Genomic DNA, 26779 nt, shown 5'->3' with positions numbered 1-26779 from the left:
GCGCGGCGGGCTGAGAGGCGCGCGCAGCGGGAAAGGACGCGGTGCCGGCGTCCGTGCACAGACTGGCCGCCCTCGATCGCGCCACAACCTCGCTTTGGAACCCTCGAGGCCGCCTCGACCTGCCTCGGAACAATGGGGCTCGGCGCGCGGGGTGCCTGGGCCATGGTGGCCCTGGGGATACTGCTGGTGATGACGCTGATCAAGTTAGCTGTGGACACTGGAGACTCGGCGGGTGAGTGACTCCGGAATCCACAGCCCCCTTCCCCAGAAGGCGCGCTGTCCAGCGGGACTTTCCAAGTTTAGATCTGGATGTGCAGAAAGTTTTCGACGCCTTATTAGACCCAACAGGCCTGAGCAGACCCCGAGGTGACGGGTTGGGATGGGGGTAAACCGAGGCTCGGGCTAGTCTCCCACCTGGCTCTGGGCAGCTTGCAGCGGAAATTGCCCGGTCCTGCCCTTCGGCTTTTCTGGAAGTTGCGCGGGTAACCTGTTGAGTAGCGGGGAGAGCGGGCCTCCGCGGAGGGCGCAAACTAGCGTGCAGCCTTTCTCTCTGCAGCAAAGGTTTCCTGGGAGGTTAGAACTGGCCTAAGATTCGGTTTGTTCGAAACCACATTAGGCGGTTCGGAAAACACGTCTACCAGTTCCTGCGTGTCGATCAGTGGGAGAGGAACCGCACAGGGTCTCCCGGGCGTTCCATCGTCTGCCTGTGTAATAGCATCCGAATGATTTAGTTTAAGGACCTAAGTCGCTTGAAGTTAAAACCCGCTCTGATGCAGCCGGTGGGGAGCTGTGAGGGAGCGCGCTTTGACCCCGCCCCCAGGGCAGGTGAAGCTTCTGGAACCCCCCTGGGGGGCGCTGCCCATGCGGGGAACCAGGAACATCTGGCGGTGCTGCCTGCTCTACAGCCTGAACGGTCACAGCCCAGCCGCACGATGGCGGTTAGCAGTGTACCAAGTCACCAGCACGTTCTTAGCAGAATGCTGTGACATTTCTCTTGGCTGGGGCCTTTTTAGGCCCTTGTTCGGTCCTTTGGGAACTTTTTGAATTTTTCTGTGTGCATTGCTTCTTTTTCTTTGTCAACTGTTGCAGAAGCTGAACCACTGAGTAATGATAAGTAAACTAGGGAAGTTGGTTTAAAGCGACCCAAGCTTTTCATTAAAATGCCATGTTTGTATCCTTTAAATAACCTGGTTTATTAACCCAGCAAAAGAGAAAGACAGACTTTGCATACCAGGCTGTTGAGGTACACATGCTTTTGCTAGAATCATCGGGGTGAATCAGACAATAACAAGTTTTGTTTGTTTGGCTGAATTTTTTGAAGTGATCAGTAAAATCATACCCATCGTATTTTCAGTATTTGATGTTTTATTGTGAAAATGAACACTCTAAACTGAAACTGTATCTTGGTACTAATTTTATAACAATATTGTTGGGGCCCTCCATTTTTTTTATGTTACTTTGTAAAAACAAACCTTTTTATTGGTTCTCTAATGGATTACTGATTAGAAAAACAATGAATGTTGTGGTTCTTTCTTAAATCCACATGACACCTTTTTTGTGTGCTATTTTATTACCCGCTGCTTGACCATTCTGTTTATTATTTAATGTCTCACTAGAGGTTAGTGTTAATTAGAAATCTTGGAATGTACCACAATGGAAGAGCATCCACTTATGCGGATTATAACGTCACCTTGAAATAGAGTAAAAGATGGTTCTATAAAGGATTTAGCAAAAAGCAAGGAAGTGTTAGCCTCCATGTGGTATATAATATTTAGAAAGTGCTTTTGGGGGGTGTGGTGGCTTTTAACAATCACAGCAGAGCTTAAATAGCTAGTTGTTATACACACTTGCCCTGTGTTCCTCACAGAATACAAATTGAGGTCCATACAGTCATCACATTGGATGACCTCATATTATCCCCATTTTAAACACAAGGCTTAGGTATTTTCTAATCTTTTCAAAGTGAAACAACAGGACATGTTTGATTTTAGAGACCAGAATTCACACTCTCAATTAGTTGCTTTGCTGCTAACCCATAATGGCTTTTCAAATAAATAATTTTTGATAAGCTCTGGCCAATTCTACTAATGGAGAAGTTTGGCATGATTTGCCTTTCACAGTCTCTTCTGGCATGCTGCTAGTGATACCAGAGTCACCAGGATCAGTGATGGCCTTGTGCACACTCTGGGCTTTTCCACGCCCCTACAGCGGCGCACGCCCATTTTAGCCGACATGGGCTGGTGCTCAAGGCGGGGCAGCTGTTGGTGAGGATGACCATTTTGCCTTGCCTGACCATTCTTAGCATGTACTTTCCACTTTTCATATCAAGCTGGAGCTAGAGTTGATTGACTGAAAAACAAAGACTTTTTCATCGTTGCAGCCACCATCTTCCTGCCTTAGGTATGGGGTGGGCCCCAGTCAGGAACAGTTGGGATGGCCAGGGAGAGAGATAAACTCAAGTTAGTAATGTTCTGATCCACAGTACTGCCATTGCCCACATACTGTGGGAGGAGATAAAAACATGATTGAAATTCTTCTTTTAAAATGCCCTTCTTTAAAAAAATAAATAAAGTAAAATGCCCTTCACCTGCTCATCGTTCCCTCAGCACCTGCAGTTAGATGAGGGTGCTCTATGAGCAGGTGAGTGGAGCAGCAAACAGGATAGGCCGTGTAGGGAGTGAAATACACAAAGGATGGCAGAGGGCAGAGAGAGGTTATTAGGCAGCACTCGGGGTCGCAAGTGGCAGAAAGCCACCGTGGATGACCTAGGGGGAGAAAAGGGGCTATGCCTGTCCTATAACCAAAAATCCAAGGGACAAGATGGCTGCAGAAATGCTGGATTCAACGGCTCACGCAGGTTGACAGGAGATGGTCACATCCTACTCTTGTTTACATCCTTTAAAGTCTTTATAGAACCATCTTTTACTCTATTTCAAGGTGACATAATCCGGGTAAGTGGATGCTAGTTCATGAAATCAAAGCTCTTCTATTGTGGTACATTCCAAGTTTTCCAATTAACACTAACCTCTGGTGAGACGTTAAATAATAAACAGAGTGGTCAAACAGTGAGTAATAAAATAGCTGTCATGTGGGTTTGAGAAAAAAAACCACAACATTCATTGTTTCTCTAATCATATCTTAGGCAAGTGTCCTCAGCCTGTGGGGAACTCCAAATAACAGGGACTTTCTAAACTGGTCTAGGCTTTAAAAGACCATGAGTCGTAAAGTATTGGTTGAAATTAATCTTTAGCACATCTGTTCCACTTTATAAATTTAGTGGAATTATGCTCATTCAGTGCATTATTCTGTTTCAATATTTGGTTCTCCTGTCAAGTTTAGTATGAAACATCTGTATGTAGACTGCTCATTATTCTTTACTTCTAAGGATACAAAAAAATAGTGCCTACACACAGTAGGTGCTTTATAAATAGCTACTGAAAGGAGGGAAGGTCTTAGCTCAGTAGCATTAAAAGAACTAGAAAGGTCATCTGCTTCTCAAGCACCACACCTTCCCCCACCAAAAAAAAAAAAAAAGAAAAAGAAAAGAAACTCAAGAAATCATCTCTCATTAAAGTCAAGAACAGGGAGACAAAAGCAACAGGATGCTCTTAATAGTAGTCCCAGCAAAAAGTAATGGCAGGTGTCAGTGCAGATGAGAGAGCTTTTGGTGACAGCACCGATTGTACAGGTCAGCACATGGCTGCAGGATGGCAGGCCGTGACAGAGAGAAGTGAGTGGATTTTAGTTCTACTGTGAGGGCAACATTGAAATCACTTGTTAATGAGTGAAGTGAGGAAGAAAGGGAATTGAAAGATGACCTCTTGGATTTGGGGTTGAAGAACTAGAAATACAGCAGCTATGAACACTAGGGGAGAAGCCCATAGAAGACTAGCAGTTCTGTGTTGGCACTCATACATGCAGGGTTTCAATGGCCTGTTCCAAACCCGACGGCTGCTGGGTAGCCTTCTCAGTTCCTGCCAATGCAAAACATTAATCTTGTGTCACAATTGTTGGGAGGGTTCTGTTAGCTAAAGCAATTTACATGCCGTCACCAGGCGTGGCATGCAGGAAGCACTTCCTAATATTGGCAATTATTTGAACCTGCTGTTACATACACCTGTGTTGTTTACTGCCCTTGATCTTCTGAAATCAGTGGATTATTGTTCGTTCCATCAGGAGGAAGAAATTTGTACACATAGTAAAGATAGATTCTTTGAAGTTATTGCTTGGTTTTCTTCAAGAATTTTTTTTTGGGGGGGTGATTATCTTTAGAAGAAGATCCCAGTAATATGCTTGCTGTCTTCTCATGTGGGGTATATATTTAATCTTCCATTTAAGACCCTCAAGGTGAATAAACCACTCTAACTGTGGCATAAAATCCTTCTAAACTTTTTGTCCCCAAGTCTTAAGGTAGTAGTTCAAATTTAAAAGATATCATGGGCCCTCACTGGTGGCACAACGGGCTAGGACGCAGCACTGCAAGCTGGCCTCAGCCACTTCAGTGCGAGTTCGATCCCCTACCCAGGAGGTGACCCACATGGCGCGGCAGACCTCTCATGACCAACCTGCTGTTCCTCTCAGCAGTGTATTTCATTGATCTGCCTATTCTGCTCCCCTCTCTGTCTGGTGAATCCTCTCACTGCCCCTGCACCTCTGGCTTGTATCCCACTTCTGTATGCATAAATAAATAAATCTTTTTTTAAAAAGTGAAAATGCTTTCAAATAGCCAAAGAAGCTTCCTGACTTAGGAAAAATGAAAATGCTGCCCACTTCATCTTCTCTCCATCTTATGAAGTTAGGGTTTTGGTTGTATGAGAACTTGAAGTGGCCATGAACACGAAGGACAGCCAGTCCTACTCAGGAAAATGGAGTTGTTAGGAACAGAAGTTGGGGTATCTCTCACCCATCACTGTGTCCTGGTGTGGGGGTTTGAACTTTGCAAGATGTTCTGCTCTTGCATGGCTGGCACCTAAGAAGTGCTTAGGTTGTGGACAAAGTAGAACTTGTGGAATAAGTTCCCCCCAACACAACCATACCAGGATAGAAAGAAGCATTGCTAGTGTTCCTCTAAATGTTAAGTATTCTTTCATCAAAGGTGTTTCTTTATTTTTATAGGCTCTCCAGTCACAAAGGATAACATACTTCCAGGAAATTACAAGACTAACCTAACAGGTGAGTTTAAAAATGTTACATACATTTTCTCCTGTCTAGAAAACATACGGTAATACTGTTTAGGAAAGTACATGAAAGATGGTGTACTAACGTGCTTGGGACAGGAATCAAGCTGATTCTATAAGCATCAATGCATGTTTCTTGTAAGCAATATTTATATTATCTTCTTACATTCCTTAGGCTTCAGTATTGATTAAAGTAGAAACTAGAAAAAGGAATACAGATCCTATCATTAGGACTATTTTCAGTATTTTTATTCAAATATTTCACAAATATTTCGGGCTGAGGTACTGACACATTTTGTGTCATAGGGTACAAAGTGAACCAAGCTAAAAGTTCTTTTTTTTTTTTAAGATTTATTTATTTATGCATACAAGAAATAGGGTATAAGCCAAATGTGTATGGGGGAGGGTGGAGGTGAGAGGATTCACCAGAGACAGAGTGGGAAGCAGAAGAGGCAGATCTACTGAAATACACTGCTGAGGGGAGCAGTGGAAGGCATAGGAGTGGCCTGCCTTCCACATGGGTCACCTCCCTGGCCAGGAATAAAACTCATGCAGCAAAGGCTGTGGATAGCTTCATAGTACTGCACTTTAATCCCTTGCTCCAGCAGGAAGGCCCCTGATGTGAATCATTCTTAAATGTACAGTTCTGTGCCTTTAAATACACTGACATGATTATACAAATTCATGGAACTTTATCCTTGGGGTACCCCAGTGGGCCCTCATTCTCAATTTACTTTTTTGTTATCACTTCCTTTCCTGATGGTTTCTTGCTGAACAAGTCAGCATATAATTTTAGTCTAGTTTTAGTAGTTCTACACAAAAATTTTCCATGGGCTGAAGAAAGACACAGTCAGATTAGGCCAAATGTGATGGTGATAATTGTAGGGGGAGTTTGGGTTTTTATTTTAGATTTATTAGACATCTCTTCCTGTCTACCTTTAATGAATCTAGTTCTGTAATGCTGAACTTTAACTTTGAATAAGCCCAGGAAATAGAAGAAAGGTAAAGATAACCACAGTCATGTTCACACGCGCCACTAACTGTGAGACACGGCCCGTGCATGATGTTACATGATGTAACACCAGGTGGTCACCATCACACCATATTATTCAGAGGAAACGGAAGCGCAGACTAATTAAGAAACACGGCACATTCAGGGTCTGAAACTCAGGTTTTTGGGTTCTGAAAATCTTTACCTGTTCACCACACTTTCATGAAATCATGATGAGTCCTTACCTTGAAAAAAAATACGTGAAGATATACCACCAACTGACATCTGCTGGGCATGATTGTTCCAGAAGAACCAGTTCTCTGAGAACAGGGTTAGGGGTGCTTTCATACCCCTCTAGTGCAGGGAAAGTTAATGAGGAAAAAAGAAAGCATTGCCTTAATTTTTTTTCTCCAAAAATCCAGACAATGCAGCTGTTTAAAAATGTTATTATTCCTCCTGAAAACCCTTGTGTAATGCACACATTTACAGGTGTGATGCCTAATAATGGTTCTGTTATACTGACACAGGCCCTTCTCTTTGTGGAAGTGTTGTGTTTTGAGTATACTGTTTACATAAATTTGTTAGGTGCTGTTTATTTAGTGCAGTTTAATTGGCCCCAGTCCCAAAAGGAAAAAAACATCTTTCTTTGGCAAACTCCTGTATGATGTGTATTCCAGGAATGTGGAGTTGGGAGAAATGGAAACTGCCAGCAATACAATTTACAATAGTTTCTCACTTTCCTAATAGCCACCAAATCTTTTTTTGTCTATTTTTTTTTAAGATTTTTATTTATTTATTCATACAGAACTGGGGTACAGGCCAGAGGTGCAGGGGCAGTGAGAGGCTTCACTGGAGAGAGAGTGGGGAGCAGAACAAGCAGATTGATGAAGTACATTGCTGAGGAGAGCAGCGGGCAAGGCAGGAGAAACCTGCTGCACCATTTGAATCACCTCTGGGGCCAGGGATCGAACTCACAGTGAAGTAGCTGAGGCTGGCTTGCAGTGCTGCACTTTTAACCCACTGCACCAGCAGGGAACGTCTATTTTTTGTTTTTATATCAGTCTCCCTCTAAGTTCCTGCAGGGTCGTAACTGTAATTTACACTTCCTTGCACCTAATACTATGCCTGGTATATGAAAAGTATACACCTGTCTTGGATGAACTGAATTGTGGAACCAAACACATAGCTTGCCGTTGCTGCAAAGCACTACATGCACATTTTGTAGACATGACTGGTCCCTGGATAAGACCCGAGTCTTATCCTTTATGGCAGCTCTTTGTTCCTAGAAGATGATAGGTACTTGAGGTTAAAGAAACAGGAATTGCGGTTACTTTTCACTTGTACCACTGAATTACAAACAATGGTTCTATTTTTCTGCCCTCATTATTGCAGGACAACCTTAACTTTCTGCATGGGCTCATTTGATGCCGTTCCACCTTAAAGAGAGAATAACTTCCCCCATTTCATATATAGTCAGAGGGTTTATACTTTAGAGTATGTGGCTAAATGAATTTATTTATCATGGGACAGAGAAGACAACGGGTCCGAGGCTACTTTTCACAGTTTTTGGCCAGGGGTGCAAGAGATTGCAACGTTGTCTAGTAGACACCGGGTCTCAGCATTAAGTAGAGGGCTGTTCACTCTCGTTCAGGAGAGCTCCTCCTACATCACACAGCGGTGACAATCCCCCCTAAGGGGAGTCTCTGGGGAGACTTCTCCTCTTGGGCATAATTTGTACCAGGGCAGTTTTAGCACTGTCGGTCTTCCTCAGTGCTCATCTGTACGTGGTTGCCTCTTGCTTGGTGAGCCATTCTTGCTCCAGTGACGTGGGGTGTCCTAGCAGGGTTGGTTTTAGTCTTTTTGAGCTGATGGATCTAACATGGGGTTAGAAGTTTACAGACAGCTTACTCAATTATGTCTGGATTCCGATTTTTACCTCTAGTGGAAGCACTAAAAGTCATGAACATATTTACTTTGTCCTATTTGTATTTTAAAAGTGGAAAGAATTCATCAGGCATATAGCCCCTGCACTTTCTCTACTGTCTTGGGTTAAAAGAAGCAGCATCGATGAAAACTGCCTGCTGGGTTGTCAGCTGCCATAAGACAGGTATCGTTTGGGTTGGCAGGTTGCTTTGGATGCAGTGGTGTCAGACAGACAGACATCTAGATTGTGGTATTTGTTTTTTGTTTGTTTGTTTTTTTAAAGATTTATTTATACAAGCCAGAGGTGCAGGGGCAGTGAGAGGCTTCACCAGAGACAGAGTAGGGAGCAGAACAGGCAGATCGATGAAGTACACTGCTGAGGGGAGCAGTGGGCGGGTCAGGAGAGGTCTGCCGCACCATGTGGATCACCTCTGGGGCCAGGGATCGAACTCACACTGAAGTGGTTGCAGCCAGCTTGCAGTGCTACGTCCTAACCTGTTGTGCCACCAGGGAGGGCTGCTATTTGTTTTTAACTAGAGACTTCATGTAGGAAAGACGTTCTCTAAAGAACTCGTTTATACTTACAGAATTGCTACAACTCCTTTGATTTTGAAAACTGCTGGTAATATTTAACATCAGACTTTGTCTCAAAGAATGTGGAGTGGGAAAATCATGCCACTCTGTGTTCACTTACTCCTTAAACCAGTGTTTGTGTCGACTACCTACTCTACAAGTCACTGTTCTAAGGCACAAAGTGGTAAATCAGATATAAGTACCTGCTCTCGCCAAGAGTATGTCCTGGTGGGCAGATTGTAAGGAGATAAACAAGCAAAGGTAATAGTTTTTGATAATGAAACACAAACAGGACAAAATAAATATGTTTGCTCATTAACAGGGTAAGTGGTAGGCTGTGAGTAGGATAAGGCCGTCTCAGGTCAGATGGGCAGGGGGCGCAGGGGCCGAGCTGACAGGAAGGAGCCAGCTCCACAGAGAAGTCTTCCAGGCAGAGGGAGTAGCAGGCAGGTCCCCTGCACAGGAGGCAGGCCCTGGAGCATAGGCACGCGTGTGCCACCCAGGTGGGGCCGCACTGCATTGCACAGGTGTTCCATGTGATATAGTGCTTCATACAGGAAATTCAGGTACAAAATTTAGTAGTTGAGAGTCTATTTATGCCACTAAAGTGGAGTGGCAGGCAGTAGAAGGGCCTGGAAATCTGGATTCTGGCACCTTTATTAACTTCTCTGGGTCTTTTTTTCTTTATGGGGTGGTTTGCTCTTGAAGCATTAAAAATTCCATGGAAATTCCAAGCCACTGTGCACCTTCTACTCCGCACCCCCACGACCGCAGATGCAGCAGCAAGTTGGAATTGCCCTGGGGTTTTCTTTCCTGAAGAATCACTCTCTGAAAGTTGTAATTAGGAACTCAACCAAGTGCTCCCAACTCAGATCAAAAAGGGCTGTTCTGCTTTACTCTGAAAGGAACTATAAAAGGGAATGTTGAATGTTTTAGGTCATTTTGTCTTAAGGGTGAGAGCTGGGAGGGCGGGGGAAAGGGTCGGGGAGCAAGCAGCCAGCCTGCTGTATGAGTTGTGGGCAGGCACAGGAAATTGTGCTTGTTGCTTTGGGTTCATCTGTGCAGGCAAGGGAGGAGGGGCCATGATAATGGGGTGAGGAAAGAGAAACACAGGGAAGTACTGAACTGTGAAGAGGTGCAGAAATCCCCACGGTGCTGAGAACATAACAACAGCAGAAATGAGAACAAAAGTTTAAGGAGTTAAAAAAAATCTTTTCCTTTTCAAAATCTGTAAAAAGAAAAGATGGTGTAGATAATAAAATTATCAATCAACCTCCCCCCAGAAAAAGAGCCTGGGGGCAGAAACGTCAACCCCCGGACAGCTGGCCCATCATTCCACCCTGTGTGGCTTGCCCAGTGGGCGGGCAGGCAGCTCCGTGGAGTGTGACCAACTGAATAGAGAAGTAGCCCGGCCAGACAGAATGCAGGCCCTCCTTTTCTCCAAAAAACTGACAGGCTGCCTCTGGACTCCCGTGACTGCTTGCAGACTAACTAAAATTTCCAACTTATCCCCTCATGCAGGGTGGAGCCTGTAAATCCTCGAAAACACTCTCCCAAGTCCCCTGAGTCCGTAGAATGTACCTATCTGATTGTAGCCAGTCAAGTTCAGCACTCATGATTATGGCTCTAAATGTTTGGATCTTCATCATTTTGGTTCTCTATATGCAGTTTTTTATTATTATGTAATTTAAAATGATAAAAGTCATAGGGAAATTTAAAGTTTACACAGCACTTGAAAATACCAAATAGTAAACGTCCTCCAGTCTTCTTGCTCCCAATGAGATAACTTACTTCTTTTCTGAGATGTACTTTAGCAGTAAAAAGCCACATGCATTATTTCCACCCAAAGATCTGTGCTGTTTTTCTTACCTCACTTGATGATCTGTTGGCCTGGTGATTGAAAGCTGGTGAAACCACCACCAGCTTCAGTGAAGCAGAGCAAGACTTTTTTATTGTGAGGCCTGAGTGGGCAGAGGGGAAACACGTGTTTCAAAGCACCTCTCTTCCCGGCTAGGGGTGAGGTGAGGTGAGGCTGAGCAGCTTTGGGGAAGGGTGTGCAAGGAGATCTGTGCTTTACTGTAATACTAAAATCTACCCCCAAAGGAGACCGAACTTTTACAGTCTTGTGTCAGGCACCTGGAGTGTGAGGGAGGTTCATGAGGCGCCCCCAATCTGGTTGGCTGCCCCAGAGCTTGTGGCCATTGTTTGAAGTGGAGGATGGTGTTGGCACTGAGCCTTCAACTTGTGGGATCTTTGGGTCACGTCAGAATTGTCAAAAATGAATGTTCAGACACTGCTGAAATCTACGGATAGCTTGTTAGTGTGGGGAAGGCTCAGAGCCCATCACCCACTGGAGATGGGTCTACAAAGGACATCACCAACACAACATGTAGCACCCTCCTCAATTGATTCAAATTATAAATGTGTACTCTTTGCTCTGCCACCACTTGCCCTATTATGGATAACTCCCACCTCCTCTCTCTGCCACAGGACCTTTGCATATACTGTGCAGGTTGCCAGATGGTTCTTCCCTTCCATCTTTGCCAGATTTCTTCTCAAGTTTTGTTCTTCAGTTTTGTTTTCTCCCTGTCCTGAAAGTTGACTTCTTTGGGGGTTATTGCTGATTTCACTCACCATAGCATCAGGTCCCAACGTGGGCACAATTTTTTTGAAACAAGGTACATGAATTCTCCAGCAAGAATAAATCAGTGTTTGTGTTTGCTACCTCTACCTTACCTGCAAGCCCTTTAGCCAAAATGGTGAGGGGCATCTATAACAACTAGCTGTAATGAGTGACCAATAAGCAAAGTGCATCAGAAGAGAGAGGAGAGCACTGATCTGAACAGGTATAACACTGAACCAAAGTGAGGGGAAATATCACTGCAGGACATGATGTGAAGAAAGCTGCAAGGGCAGGAAACAGGGTTGTGCTGTAAAGATGATCCAGGCCATCTTGATCTACAGGCACCCTAGGGTGATATGGAGGTGGTGGTGACACTGGTCACCTTGTTGGTTGACCATGTGCTATTGCCACACGTTGTACAGGTAGCTCACCTGTGTTATGGCTGGCATTCAACCCATGAGCTAAGTGTTCCCTGTGTTAGAGAGGAGGAAGTTAAATGAATTGTAAGTGACTGCACAGCCATGCAAGCAAGGAGCAGTAGTGTGGGGCGGGGGTGGGGGTGTTCGCTTTACCCCTTTTCCAAACCTCAAGTGAGTAGCTGCCATCTGGGGACTAGAAATGGAGACACATACCTGTCCTTCATTCCCACATCTACATTTCAGAAAACTGTTTTCTGCCACTTTGAGTGTTTCCTGAAAACCCCTGATCAGAGCATATGTTTTTACCACACCACTCCTAAGAGCACAGTGAGCCCAGCCAGGGGTGTCTGGAGGGCAGCTGTGCTCTAGATGCTGTACACGTAGACCTCACCTCCTAGCTTCCACCCTCTTCCTTTTCAGTGTCAGATAAATCTGTTCAAACTCACAGTGTTACAGCAACCAGTGTGAATTGGCTTGCCTGACTGTGGGTCCTCGTGCATGCGTTTAAAGGGACTTATGAGATTCAACTGCAGGCATACACAAAAAGGTTAATGATGGGTTTATTTACAAGAGAAAGGGAAATGAATAACTCAGGAAGAAGAAAAGAGACATAAGTTAGTTAATGCAACATACCAGTCCTGCTGACCTGGAACCCCAGTAGCACACTGAAAGCCAGTGAAAAGCCACGAGTCAAGCTACAAGCCATGAGGCCAAGAGATCCCAACGCTCACATGTCAGGTTTTCAATGGCTGCTTAACTGCACCCTTAGATTCCAGCAATCCTCCCTTTGGTGGTGCGGGGATTTGTAGTTCCAGTGTCTGGGGCGGGGGGTGGAGTCGACAAAACCTGTATCTGTAGAGTTCCTTGAGGACAACTTTTCCTCCTAACAGACGGGAATTCAGAGTCTTTTGTGTCCTGACTTCACTTAGTCCCTTAGATAGTTTCCAAATACATAAAATGGCAATATAAATACTTCTCTATGCTGCAAGGGTTTGTGGAGTAAATGATGTGTATGTGTAACACTTTATAAGCTGTTCCTTTATAAATACTGTTTTTATAATGTAGTGTTAGGAGAGTTACTCATTTGCAGAGGCTTCTGGATCCACAAGGGTCTTTGTTCCTGTACTTAGGGGCTTCAGGTGGCTTGTTACAGCTTCTATCTCCTGTTCTATAACAAACTCACCTATCATGTCTATGAACCAGGACATGCCTCACACTGTCAGCCCCCTCCTGCCTCAGCTGGCTGCTCTTAATCTGCAGTCAGCAGGGAAACCACTTCATAGAATGTGTTAGTCAAGTGTCTATAATTAATGCTGTACTTTTATAAGGATGACTTTTTAAAAATCAATTGATTTAAAATTTTTTCAGACAAAAAATTTACAGATTCTAAGATATTGTAGAAGTTAATGCATGCACTTAATCTTTCCAGTAATACAAAAACATACAAAATTGAAAAAGAATATTGCCTCTCCCTTTCTTTTCCCAGTAACTCCCTAGACATATTTCCTGTTTACTGGTATAAAGATAAAAAATGGGCATCTAGACAGTACTCTGCAATTTGCTTTTTTGACTGAGCTATGAAATAGTGGTCTTTCCATTTCAGTACATTATTGGCAATTACTGTGTAACAGAAGCCCAGAACTTGTGGTTTAAATCTGTATCTCGGATTTCTGTGGGTCTGGTGCTGGGTGTGACTTAGCTAGATTCCTATATGAGGTAGCAAGCATGAAAGCTTGAGGGTACTGATGGCTTCACCTCCAAGGCTTTCACCTAACTTACTCTGCAGCTGCTGGCCGGAGGCCTCAGTTCCTTGCCTCAGGGCACTGCTCCATGTCTTTACCACTTAGGCACTGGCTGCCCCTTTAGGACCTTGTCTTAGATGTCAGCTACCTTCACTTCTGCCATGTTCCCATGCTGAGATGCAAATCTCTAAGTCAGGTCCATGTACAAGGAAGTGGAATCAGGCTTCACCCTTGAAGGGAGGCACGTTGAAGAGTGTGCAGGACCTTACCCCCACCTTGGTGTCCCATCCATGGCCCAAGGAGGTGCTCCAGAGCAGGGCTGTGGCCAGCACCACCTCACCTGCACCAGCCAGCTCACAGGCCTGCTGAGTTCCTAGTTGTTGGGGTCTGAGGGAGGCCCTAGGAGGTGGATCTTTTACAGCCAGAGCCTGAGAGGGTGCAGGTTCTCAAGTGACACCATGGGGCACTGGGATTTGCAAGGTTCCATGAAGTCAGTCTGGTGCCCATCAGCATTTCCCACCTAGGTTGGTCCCCAAAGATTCCAACCTCTCAGGCAGACACTGAAGTGAAGACTTGAGTTTCCTTCACTGAGGTTTAGGGCACAATTCAGACTGGTGTTTCTGTACCAGGTACCTGGGTAAGGGAAAATATTTTCAGGATCCTTGAAAGACACGTTCCCTGTAGTTTCTAGAATCTCTAGGGTGTTTTTCCCACCAGCCCTTAATGCTGAGGTTTTAGTTTGTCACACCTGCTAGGCAAAATTGAAAGATTGGGTTGCCTGATAGCAGGAAACCACCCTCCCTGCTCCCCAGGAAAAGCTTTTGCAACATCAGAGTTCCAACCCTGAAAATCTGCACCTGGGGTTGGGTCGGTTCCTCTGTGGGGCAAATCTGTCTGGCCTACCATCTCAGTACTGTCTTTTTATTGTATGGTGAGATCCCTGTGTCTGGTTTTTAGGTCGTCTTCCTTGTAAATTATTCCATACATACTATAGATTGATTAAGACCAAAGAAGATGACCTGGTCAAGACACCACCATCTCAAACCTGTCTCTTTTTTTGGCTGAGTAGTATTTCATTGTGTGTGTATACCACATCTTTATCCATCCATCCATTATTGGACATGGAGGTTGTTACCATATCTTGACTGTTGTAAAATGTTGTAATGAGCATAGGAGTGAAGATATCTCTTCAAATCAGTGTTTATGTTGTCTTGGGGTAAATGCCCAGAAGTAGAATTGTTGGTGCTGGATCATATTTTTAAAAAACAGGCATACTGTTTTCCATTTCTCCACTTCCTCACTGACACTTGTTATTTCTTGCCTTTTGAGTATAGCCATACTAACAGATGTAAAGTGGGAGCTCATTGTACTGTTGAGTTTCCCTGAGAAGTGACAGTGAGCATCTTTTCATAGATCTGCTGGTACATGAAATGTATGTCTTTGTGGAAAAATATCTCTTTAGATCCTTTGCCATTTTTAATTGGATTATTTTTGGGTTTTGTTTTTATATTCCCTAGATACTTCTAGTTGGATACATGATTTGTAAAGTTTTCTTCTATTCAGTCCATCTTTTTTTTTTTTTTCATTTTGTAGCTAGTTTCCTATGCTGTGCAGAAGCTTTTTAGTTTGCCCTTGTATAATGTTATGTTGTTTTCTCTGCTTTTGGTATCATCTCGAAACCAGTGTTAAATTGCTTGATTTGTGTTGTCTTCCAGGAGGTTTTGTGGTTTCAGGCCTTGCATTCAGGTTTTTTATCTATTTTGCCGTTATTTTGTACATGTGGAAGCATGTAGTTTCATTCTTTTGCATTTAGCTTTCAGTTTTCTCAACACTGTTTATGAAACTGTTTTTTCCTTATTTTTTCTTGCCTCCTGTGTGTAAATTAACTGACCATACAAGCATGATTTATTTGAGAACTCTGTTGTAGTCCATTGATCTATTGGTTACTGTAGCTTTGTAGTGTGGTTTGATATCAGGAAGTATGATACCTCCAGATTTCTTGTTCTTTCTCAAAACTGCTTTGCTTATTTGGGGCATTTTGTGATGCATAGATTTGAGTGTTGTTTATACTATTTTTGTGGAAGATGCTACTGGAGTTTTTACAGGGCTATATATTGCTTTTAGTACATAGATATTTTAATCTTTCTCTTTTTATGTTACTAAATCTATTCCTAACCCTCTTCTCTTTGTTCTTCTAGTATAAGCCCCACTGAACTCAATCAATATTCACACTTTCAAGGGGAAACAGTGCTGGTATGAAATATAATGAGTGAAAAGAGTAGCTAAGGAATTTAGGAAAGATCTGACAGTTTTTACTCATCAGCCTCTTTTAAAGGCAACTACATGCATTGTGTAGGGAAATAATTGAATAAAACCAGTGCTAAAACAAGAACAAACATTTGTTGAGCACCTCCTTAGTAGTAGGCTCTATGCTAATTGGTCAAACACCAGTTATCACCATGAGTCTTCCTAAACCCTGGTGATATCCCTGTTTCATAGAGAACAGACACTCACTCTCAGAGAGGGTCATTTCTCTAAAGCAACCCAGCCAGTAAATGGTTGAGCTGATCCAGATCTTGAGCTCAGCCCCACCATGCCCGGAAAACATCACCAGAAGTTGGTAAAGATATGAGTTCAATTAATGGAAGTGTCTTAATTATCTTATAAAAATTAAACTCTCATCGCATAACAGGAATATAAAGCTGACTAGACTGTCTTGAGTTGTCTTCTTATGAACAGTCTGTCTTACTCCTTTTTTTCTCCTGAAGATTGCAGCTGTTGGGAAGAGAGGCCTTAATTACAACCTTTTACTCACTTTCCCATCATTATATTTGTTGGAACAAGGAGTTAGGATTGAAAAATTCTTCTCTCTGATTGAAATCTTTAGATGATCCCAAGCTTTATTTTAACAGGTTTTGAAAGTCATTTAACAAGTATTGACTAGCTTTGTCTCATAGTGATGAGTTCCAAAGACCCATACAAGGAAGCTGCTCAGCACCACCCAGATGAGTGTGGTGGTGCACTTGGTTATAAAGAAACAACTAAGCCTGAGTGTTTTCCTTTACTCAGCAGCTCCCTCCTGAGAGCACCGGCAAAATTGTTCCCTGCCTCTGGCCTGGAAGCATCTTCCTGTCTTCAAATTTCCTCATTCATAAGGCCCATGCAAATGACCTCTGTCTAACTTGGTGAATAGTGCTGTGATGAACATGGAGTGCAAATATTTCTTTGAATTTATTTTTAATGCTTCAAGTAATACCCCAAAATGGGATAACTGGATCATATGCAATTTTTATTAATTTTATGGGAACTCTCAATAATGCTTTCCATAATGATTGTACCAAATGAACATCCCACAGTGTATAAGGATTTCCTACTCTGCACTCTGTCCAACAAATTTTTCTTTTGGATAATAGCCAGTAGATGTGAGATGATACCTCGTTGCTTTGATTGCTATTTCCCTAATAATTAGATGATGTACATTTTTTTTCATGACTGTTAACATATGTCTCCTTTGAAGAAGTCTCTTCAGATCTGCTGTCCATTTTTCAAGTTGGATTAGTTGAGTTTTATGAGTCTTTTATGTGTTTTGGATATTAAACTCTTATTGGATATATGAGATACAAACATTTTTCCCCATTCAGTAGTTGCCTTTTCAATTTGATGAAAGTTAATATAGTCCCATTGGCTTCATCTTGTTTTCCTTGCTGTGTATCTCTAAAGACAATGTCAGGGAGAATTTCACTTTTTCTTCTGTTTTATGGTTTCAGTTCTTACATTCAAAATCTCTAACATATTTAAAATTTTTATGTATGGTGTGAGATTGGGCTTGGCTTCACTCTTTTAGAGGTGACTGTCCAGTTTTTCCATGATTTTGTTTGATTTTCTGTTCCTTTAATGTGTGAGTAAAGATCTACTTTGTTACTGTTTTCAAGGAACCATCTCATGCTTTCATCAAGGTTCTGAATTATCTTTTTCATCTCTATTTCTGCTTATTTCCTTTCTTCTGCAATATTTTGGCTTCCTTTTCTCTTTTGCTGGTTCTTTTAGGTGTACACTTAGTTTTTGTGTTGTGTGATTTTCTTTCTTGAGGTAGGTACTTATTGCTATCAACTGCCACATTTGCTGTATCCCATAGGTTCTGATATGTCTGTATTTCCATTCATCTCTAGGTAATTTTTTTTCTCCTTTGACTGCCTTGCTGACCCAATAGTTATTCAGTAGTGTGTTGTCTGTTCTGCATATATATATGTAGTTTTCCTCACATTCTGATTTTTCTAGTGTGCTATCATGACTTGAAAAGATGTGCGGTATGATTTGTTTTTATAGATTTATTAAAGCTTTTGTCTCCTAGCCTATGGTCTGTCCCTGAGAATATTTCCTGTGTACTTGAAAACAGAAACATGCATTTGGAGTGCTGGGGCAAAATGCCTCTAGAGATCTGTAAGTCCATCTTATCAAACTTGTCATTTCTCTCTGAATGATATGGTCATTGATGAAAGTGAGATGTTAAAAGTCCCTACTGTGTTGCTCTCCCTGTTTCCCTTCTGGCCTATTTGTGTTAATATTTTGCTACTTCTATTTGAGTGCATTTAGATAAATGCTATCTTCCTGCTAAATCATTATATAATGTCTGTGCTTGACTTTTAGTGCCCTTTTTGACTGGAAATCTATTTTTATGTGCATGTAGTGCTTCCTGGTTTAGGTTTCCACTGGTGTGAAGTTGCATTCTTCTCCCTTTCACTCTTAAGTCTGTATTTCTCTTTATACTTTGAGTCTTTATAGGCATGCATAGCTGGATTTTGCCTTTTAATCTAGCCAGAGGAGGGCCCTCCCTAGTGGTGCAGTAGGTTAAAGCACAGCACTATGGAGCTGTCGCAGCTATTGTAGCACAAATTTGATTCCTGGCCATGGGGGTGACCCACATGGGGGTGACCCACATGGCGTGGCAGACCTCTACTTACCTGCCTGCTGCTCCCCTCAGCAGTGTGTTTCAACCTTCCTGCTCTGCTTCCTACTCTGTCTCTGGTGAATCCTCTCATCCCCCACACCTCTGGTCTGTTCCCCAGTTCTGTATGTATAAATAAACCTTTATTAAAAACAAATCTAGCCAACGGAGGCTGTATTTTAAGGTCAGCCCATCAAGGCTGTCATCCATGGGGCCTGATACGATTCATGGGAAACAAGTACCTTAGCTATCAGTAGAAATACTCAGTTTCCATTGCAGCCTTCCAAACTGCTGCCAGGGAGAGAGCTCAACCATGACATCTTGGAACCTGTGGAGGCACTTTTCAGGCTTGAATCAAATCCCAATTATTGTACCTCTCAAGTGTAGAAGTTGTTAGCCCTACTCTCCAGGTGGTTCCCTTTTGAAGCCTTTCCAGTATGGTTGAGGTGGAAGCCATGGTGTCTTTCCCTCCCTGAGCAGATGTGGCAGTAGACAAACAGCTTCTTTTCATTTTTTTAAATTGAGATCCAATTTACATTTTACACACTGTGAAATGACCACCACAGTAGTAATATATATCACCATGCATGGTTAAACTTTTTTTTTTAAGATTTATTTATTTATGCATACAAGAACTGGGGTATAGGTTAGAGGTGTGAGGGTGAGAGGATTTACCAGAGACTAAGTAGGAAGCAGCAGGTGAGATAGGAGAAATCTGCTAAACCATGTGGGTCAGCTCCCTGGCCAAGGATCAGGGATAGAACTCATGGTTGCAATGGCCGTGGATAGCTTCATAGTGCTGTGCTTTAACCCCGTGCGCCACCAGGAAGGCTCTGGTTAAAATGTTTTTTATCTACTGATGAGAACTCTCAAGATCTGTTCTTTTAGCAACTTTAAAATATAGTTTTTTGGCCCTCCCTGGTGGCTCAGCGGGTTAAAGCACAGCACAAAGAGGCTTAAGCCACTTCCGCATGAGTTTGATCCCAGCCTGCCCCGGAGGAGATCCACATGGAGCGGCAGACCTCTCCTGACCCGCCCGCTGCTCCTCTCAGCAGTGTACTTCGTCGATCTGCCTGTTTTGTATCCCACTCTGTCTCTGGTGAATCCTCTCACCCTCCACATCTCTGGCCTGTTCTCTGGCCTGTACCCCAGTTCTGTATGAATAAATAAATCTTTAAAAATATATATATAGTTTTTAACTACACAGCTCCTACATCCCAGCCCCATGACTTTATTTCATAGCTGCAAGTTTGTACCTTATGATCACCTTCACCCTTTCCACTCAACCCTCTCCCTCCCCCAGCGCTCCTGCTGTGACTACAACTTCTGCTTCTCAGAGGCTGTAGGAGACTGAGTGTGTGACATGGGCAATAGCAGATTGCCTTGACTCTGCAAGTCCCAGATGGATGATCTGTTCTGCTGCTGTCTCTGTAGGTGCCAATTGTGACACCCTGGCACACCCCTAGCACCCTATCAGTAGCTAAACAGTTAAGGGAGAGAGAAGACACCAAGTTGTGGTGGGTGTCAGTTATTTGTAAAAGAACTCAAATAACCACTTGCATTATGGACATACGGTTGGGTCACCAGAAGTGAGTTCTAAGCTTGCAGAGCACCTGGTATGTTGCAGTTGACACATTTCAGCATATATTTTTAGCTGCTTAGCTTTTTAACATGTTTGGATTTTGTTAGTGTAACCTACTGCTGTTTCCCGGTTTTGCCCATGGACTCCATGTAGTTTCTCTGAGACCTTTCTCATGGCAGCAGGAGAGGGGAGTGGGCTGTGTTGACTCCAAAAGCAGTCTTATGTTCATTGTTTTACTCTGTAAAGATCAGTCTGTTCTAAAGAAAAAATATAAATGTGGGTTCTTTGCTGTATTTAATTTCATCACACTAGAATTCATTCACTAGTTTAAAATGTGATTATTTCACTGCTTCATGTGTATTATGAAGCTACAAAGAGAACATTCAGAATTGAATAGATTTGTTTAAGTTATAGCATTTGTATCATCTACTTGAACAATTATAATTTATTCTATGTGAAACAGAAGTATTCTTTGACCTTTAAAAAAGCTTAGATATGGGGGGGGAAGGGAGGGAAATGCATGGGACTATAGTGGTGGCACAGGGGTGATCTGGTGATGGGAAACCCGCGGGGATTACAATCGAGATGGAAAAAAAAATGTGCAAAATGATGTAAAAATAAACTTTGTAATAAAAAAAAAAAAGCTTAGATAATGCACAGAAGAGACTACAAAATAAAGACACCGAAAATGTAACAGAAATTTGAATTGTAAAAGCTGGCATGTAGAAAGCATTAAAACCAGACTCTTCGGCCCTCTCTGGTGGTGCAAGGGGTTAAAGCAAAGCACAATGAAGATATCCTCAGCCACTGCAACTTGAGTTCGATCCAGCCAGGGAGGTGCAGCAGACCTCAAGTGACCAGCTCGTGGCTCCCCTCAGCAGTGTACTACATCAATCTGCCTGTTCTGTTCCCGTTTGTCTCTGGTGATTCCTCTCACTGCCCCTGCACCTCTGGCCACACACACATGCACACACCCTCTGGCCTGAACCACAGTTCTTGGCATAAATAAATCTTTAGAAAATAAAATAAAGCCAGCCTATTAAATTGAAAGAAGATATTGGCAATCTTTCAAAATGCAAAATAATTGTGGGAGGTTAATAGCAGTGGCAAGGCAGGGACTGATTTCACTGCTGGAAAAAGTAAGTCTGCTAGGCGTAAAACTGGAGGATATGGCAAAGTAAGAAACCAGTAGACAGGCAAGTAAATGTTGAGACTAGTTATTTCTGTATTTACTTCCAATAAAAAGACAAAAGTAATCATTTTGTATCCCCCTAGACAGTGTAGATAGACTAAATTATGAGAGCTAAAGTACCTTCAGTGGTACAAGTTGTGGAGTTACAAGGCTAGTCCCGTGGGAGATGACACTAACACAGGAAAGGTCACTCTCGGTCAGATGGCATACAGTTTATAAATAAAAACGTTTTTCAGATGGCAAGGAAAATAATATTGATGTGGTCAGTACCTGTTCCTTTTTGCCTACTAACATTATCTTATACCAAAAAGGAAAAATTCAATTTGAGGTATGAAGGAGTTGCTTTTTAAGTCAACTTCAGTAATTTTCCATACAAAGTTGGCTTTTCGAACTTCTACATGTGATTCGGATATATTTTTAAAGACTTCAGAAATAGTTTTAGAAATATCCTTATCACCAGCTAGCCACATTGTATTTCTGCTTACTTCCTGGTACATTGTGGGAAGTTGGTTTTACCCTCACCAGGAATAAATATCTCCTATCCTAGTGGGAATTAGAAACATGCAAAGGCCAATGAAAGGATGTGGTAGAGAAACTGCCAACATTTTAATTTTAAAAACCTTTGTGCATTCATTAGACTAATATCTGACATAAAGTGCGCTATTCAGACAAAGGAACTCAGTTTACGGGGATTTTCTCTCTTGCGTCTTCATGAAAATTCCTAATTTAATATGAATATAGTGTGGGTTCCAATTGAGTACTGTACCAGCATCAGATTTTCTTGCCACACAGAGCAAAGTATTAACTGTTCCCTATCTTTTTTTCTTTTAATATTTACTTATGTATGTATGCATGCCTGCATACAGAACTGGGGTATAGGCCAGAAGTACAGGGATGCTGAAAGTATTCACCAGAGACAGAGTCGGGGACAGAACAGGCAGACTGAGGAAGTACACTGCTGAGGGGAGCAGTGAGTGGGAAGGGAGAGGCTTTCCGCACCATGTAAGTCACCTCCCTGGCTATGGCTAGCTTCATAGTGCTGCGCTTTAACCCCTTGTGCCACCAGGAAGGGCCCACGGCTCCCTAACTTTGCTGTTGCTGTATTTGTCAGACCTCTTTCTCACATGTGGCCATGAAAGTCACAGTGAATGGGATTCTACATCTCTCTAATGGTAATATTTCTTGACATTATTGCAGGTAATATTCCACTTGTGCCTGCCAGCAATGGCACAACAGCACCATCAACTGTGCTGAGATCAAAGAATCCAACAGGCACAACCGTGAACTTATCCACAACTCCAGTTTCTTCAGTGTCAAAGTATGGGACAGGCACTACCAAGAAATCCACTACACCTGCAACTTCATCCACAGCTCCAGTTTCCTCACCCTCAAGGAGTGGAACCACCACCACCACCACCATGAAACCTGTAACACCTTCTAACACAACTTTGACCACCACGAAATCGACAACTAAGAAAACAAGTGCTTCACCAACCACAACTCAAAAAACTTCAACATCGTCAGTGACCACAGCCCATAATAGTTCGGTGACATCAGCTTCTTCATCAGTAACAGGTATGTATTAAGATTCACCTATTTTTACAATGCAGAAATGTTTTTCAGTGCCACAATTCATCATCATTCCTTTCTGCAAAAATATGGAAATTAAAAGTGACTTAAGTAAATTTTCAACTTAATAATTAGCCCTAACAGAATAATTAGACAAATTCAAGCTGCATGATTTATGGGTATGGTTTGGTTTTAATTCAGTCACAGGACTCTGTATTTAAAATTTAATGCATATGAAATCATGGATTAAAAACCTTAAGATTCTCTTAAATTACCCATGATTTAAGTTCTGTTTAAAAATTATTATAAAAGTTGTTATTAGAGGCCCTCCCTGGTGGCGCAGTGGGTTAAAGCGCACAGCATTGAGAATCTAAAGCCGCTTCCGCATGAGTTCCATACAGGCCTGTCCCGGAGGTGATCACATGGCGCGGCAGACCTCTCCTGACCCGCCCACTGCTCCCCTCAGCAGTGTGCTTCATAGATCTGCCTGTTCTGCTCCCCACTCTGTCTCTGGTGAAGCCTCTCACCGCCCCTGAGCCTCTGGCCTGTATCCCAGTTCTGTATGCACAAATAAATAAATCTTTAAAAAAAAAAGTTATTAGAATGTTAGTTTCTTTTGTGTTTTATATTTCTACTTGAAATCAACAGTTCTTGCTGTTATAAAATTTCCAATTTATTCAAAAGGAGAAATTTCATATAGAAACATTTACTGAACAAATAGGACCCAGTTTCAAGATTACAGCTGTTATCTGGGCCTATTTTGTTAAGGCAAGAAATCTGAAGAAAAAATATTCCCCCAATTTTGGTAAACCAAGTCCAGCACTGTGAATGACTTTAAGACATTGGGATTGCAAGCACTGGAGTGTTCTCTACGAAGGTATACACTGGATAAACTGAAGAAAATTAGCAGGAGAAGTAACTTCCTGTTTTTAGCTTCCCCTCATCCAGTTCTGTGTTCACATATACAAAATTAGAATGGTTTAGCATATTAACATGTTTTCAAAAAATATTAAAGCATATTTTTTTCTCTTGTTTTCTTCTAGTCACAGCAACTGTTAATTCCAAAGACAGTAAATCATCAAAATTTGACACTGGCAGCTTTTTCGGCGGTATTGTATTAACACTGGGAGTAGTATCTATTCTTTATCTTGGATGCAGAGTGTATTACTCGAGAAGAGGCATTCAGTATAGAACCATGTGAGTTTGGACTAGCCAAAACTTCTTATTTCTATATCTAAAATAGCATGGGAAAATATCAGGAAGTCATTGTTCACCAATGATGAGTAATTTATAGATTTCCATCTCCCACCATAAGAACACAGGATTTGTCCCATTCAAGAAACATAGTTGATGTGTCTAGCAGTGATGAGCATTTCTAGTTTTCACTTACTGAACAACAACACTGATGAAAATGATAGCTCCCTAGAGAAGCATACAGAGACAGTTCAGTGAAACAATTACGAAACAGGGTTTGGGCAGATATAACTTATTTCTGTATTTGCTTAGCAAAAATGACATAATGAGAAAAGCACCTTGGGCATAGGGCATGCAGATTCCATGAAATATGGATGCAAAGGCTATGCAGTGGAACACCTGGTACAAGTGTCCACTCAACTAAGGACAGTATCTGTGAGAAGGAGCCACTAAGCAGCAGCCATCTTGAGGATGGGTCTGCTGGACAGCCTGAAGCATTATTTGAATTCTTAGTACCACTACAATGTACCTAAAAAACTTCAGGCAAAGTCATGACATTTGATTCTGAAGCTTGAAATTATTCTTGTTAAATTTGTGAGCACAAAAAATTTTGATACAAATACAAAACAAAATAATTCTAACTTTTGCTATATTACAGCGATGAACATGATGCCATCATCTAAGGGAATCCCAGACCAGTGGAAAGCAGCTGACGCAGCCCTCTCACTTTCGGTTTATTAATAAAACATTGTTCTAGTCTTGAAAATAATAGGCCATTCCTATGATATACAATATATTGTGTACATCATAAGGATCTATACATATTAAAGTAAAATGGGTTGGTTTTTAATGGCCATCTGTGGCATTCACCTAGCAAATATAGAATAAAATGAGCCCTTTGATGTGACATGATTGGTTGCAGGCCTGTGTGACGACACTGAAGGCATGATGCCGTCTAGGCACACAGAAAAGGGGCTGTCACAGCACTCATGAATTTGTGAATATTTGCTGATCACACAAAGAATTCAGTGCTTGGCACAAATCCTAATTCCTAATGCCCCACAGAAGTTAAAGTTGTACAAGTGAGCCAGCCAGGAGCTCAGCAGAATTTCCAGTGTCTCTTTAGAAAGCATCAATATTCTTTATACTTTTTAAAGATAAAACACAACCACCATCAAAATCATAAAGTCCCTAACAGTACTCACCTGGGCTTAGTCTCGTTGGTGAACCTGTGTCTTTATGAACTTCTTTTTGAGATACCAATGGCAGTTTCTTTTCTTTCAGTAAATTACACTGTTTAATAATGTTTTTAAATTAGTATTACAGATTAGTGATTTAGATTATCTGCTACTGTGACATTGTTACTACTGGAAATGTTTTATGTTCAGCTATTAACTTTAGTAAGTTGAGATGTACAGTTGCTTAAATGTCTAGAAGTGTTAATGTAAATACATCGAACCAAAAAGTCTTACAAGATTTTCAAAATAACATTTAGGATGAAAACATACTGGAGAAAAAGCACAGTATTCTAGAGACAAGACACCACTGTTAGCAGAGTTTGTTTGAAGTGTTTCCAATTTATACTGCAGCACTCAGAACTCAGGGTTAAGTTTGGACAGAAGAGTTATTTAGTCATTACTAAATTCTAACTTGTGTGTTCAGATTTTGTTTTGCAGAGAAAGCCTTATAGCAAGGATTGGGGTAAGAACCTTTTGTATTATAGCCAACTGAAGTGATACGTAGACTCGGGCACTGTACTCAGGTTAGTTTGAAGAGAGATGTGGACAACAAATTGTATGTTAAGAATCTACTACTTCCATTTCTTTGCAAAATAATTTGATGTCCTATAGCAATGTGTTTCAAATGCAGTTGGTTTTGTCTTCTGCATTCTTGGCATTTCAGTGCTCCAAGTCAGTCAGAACTTTACAGAGGTCTGCAATTTTCTTGACTGTTTTAAGCATGTTGTAGATAAAGTTTTGTTAGTACCAAGTGTCATTATTTGTCCTTAAAGTTTTCTACCCTTTCAATATAAAATACTAATACTCATGTGCAGTGGCAGTTTTGGTTATTCCCAAAAATTGAGGGAAAACAATGATGCAAACCACCTTATAGCAAGTTACTGGAGTTACTTAAGCACATGTTCAATAAAAATTAGCAGTAGGTTATAGTGATAATTTTGTATTTTCAGAAAAAAATATTTTGAAACAAATTCCTGTTTGTTTTTGTTTTTTTGTTTTTTTATAATGATCAGCTTTTTGGCATTTTATTGTTACTGAGATGTATTTTTAGAATAAAATTTTTTGTCTCCAAAGAGTTTCAGTTTATGGTTTTTGCTTAATTTCCTCCCACTCAAAAGAAAACTAAGAGCACAAATTAAAAAGACAGATTATTAGGACTTGAGTATATAAGTTAAATGTGGTTAAGCCCTAGTCCCACTGAAGATCACCAAAATTAAGACACATCATCAGGATTTCCACTTGAGCCTTTAGCTTGTCCCCTTGTGCTGCACCTGCTCTAAGTGTAGTGTTTCCAACTGTCTTTTCTTCTCTACAATGGGAACCGTTCACTGTTATCTGAAAATGTCCCAAGTGACCAATGGGAAGGGTACAGCTGAGGAGCTCCTTAATAGAATAAAAACATACCTTCTTAGTTTTGTGTTCACACAGTACCTCACACAGTACCTTCTGTTCACTCTGACAGTTACCCACACACAAGTGTCAGCCTTTGGGTATGTGTCTTGCTTCTGGCCAATGGTATGGGAGTGGGCATAGTAACTATCCATTGACCAAGGGGGATAAAGGGATCCTTCCATGTTTCAGCAAGTTACTGCAAGTGATATCACCAAGATG

At 41.8% G+C, this 26779-nt stretch overlaps 1 protein-coding gene across 1 annotated transcript; it reads left to right on the top strand.

Annotated features, from left to right (window-relative positions):
• The first annotated feature begins 37 nt into the window (after window positions 1-37).
• Window positions 38-26170, top strand: TMEM123 (transmembrane protein 123). The gene is made up of 5 exons (XM_012729347.1): window positions 38-232; window positions 5116-5172; window positions 22365-22742; window positions 23780-23933; window positions 24589-26170. Exons 1-5 carry the CDS (start codon window positions 133-135, stop codon window positions 24611-24613), a joined length of 714 nt encoding a protein of 237 aa, XP_012584801.1. The 5' UTR covers window positions 38-132; the 3' UTR covers window positions 24614-26170.
• Window positions 26171-26779: the final 609 nt, after the last annotated feature.

This window comes from Condylura cristata, unplaced genomic scaffold (genome assembly GCF_000260355.1).
Source record: "Condylura cristata isolate star-nosed mole 26May11 unplaced genomic scaffold, ConCri1.0 scaffold00025, whole genome shotgun sequence".
Taxonomy (NCBI): Eukaryota; Metazoa; Chordata; class Mammalia; order Eulipotyphla; family Talpidae; genus Condylura; species Condylura cristata.
Note: the sequence above shows the minus strand (reverse complement) of the source record. Positions and strands in the feature narration are given on the sequence as shown.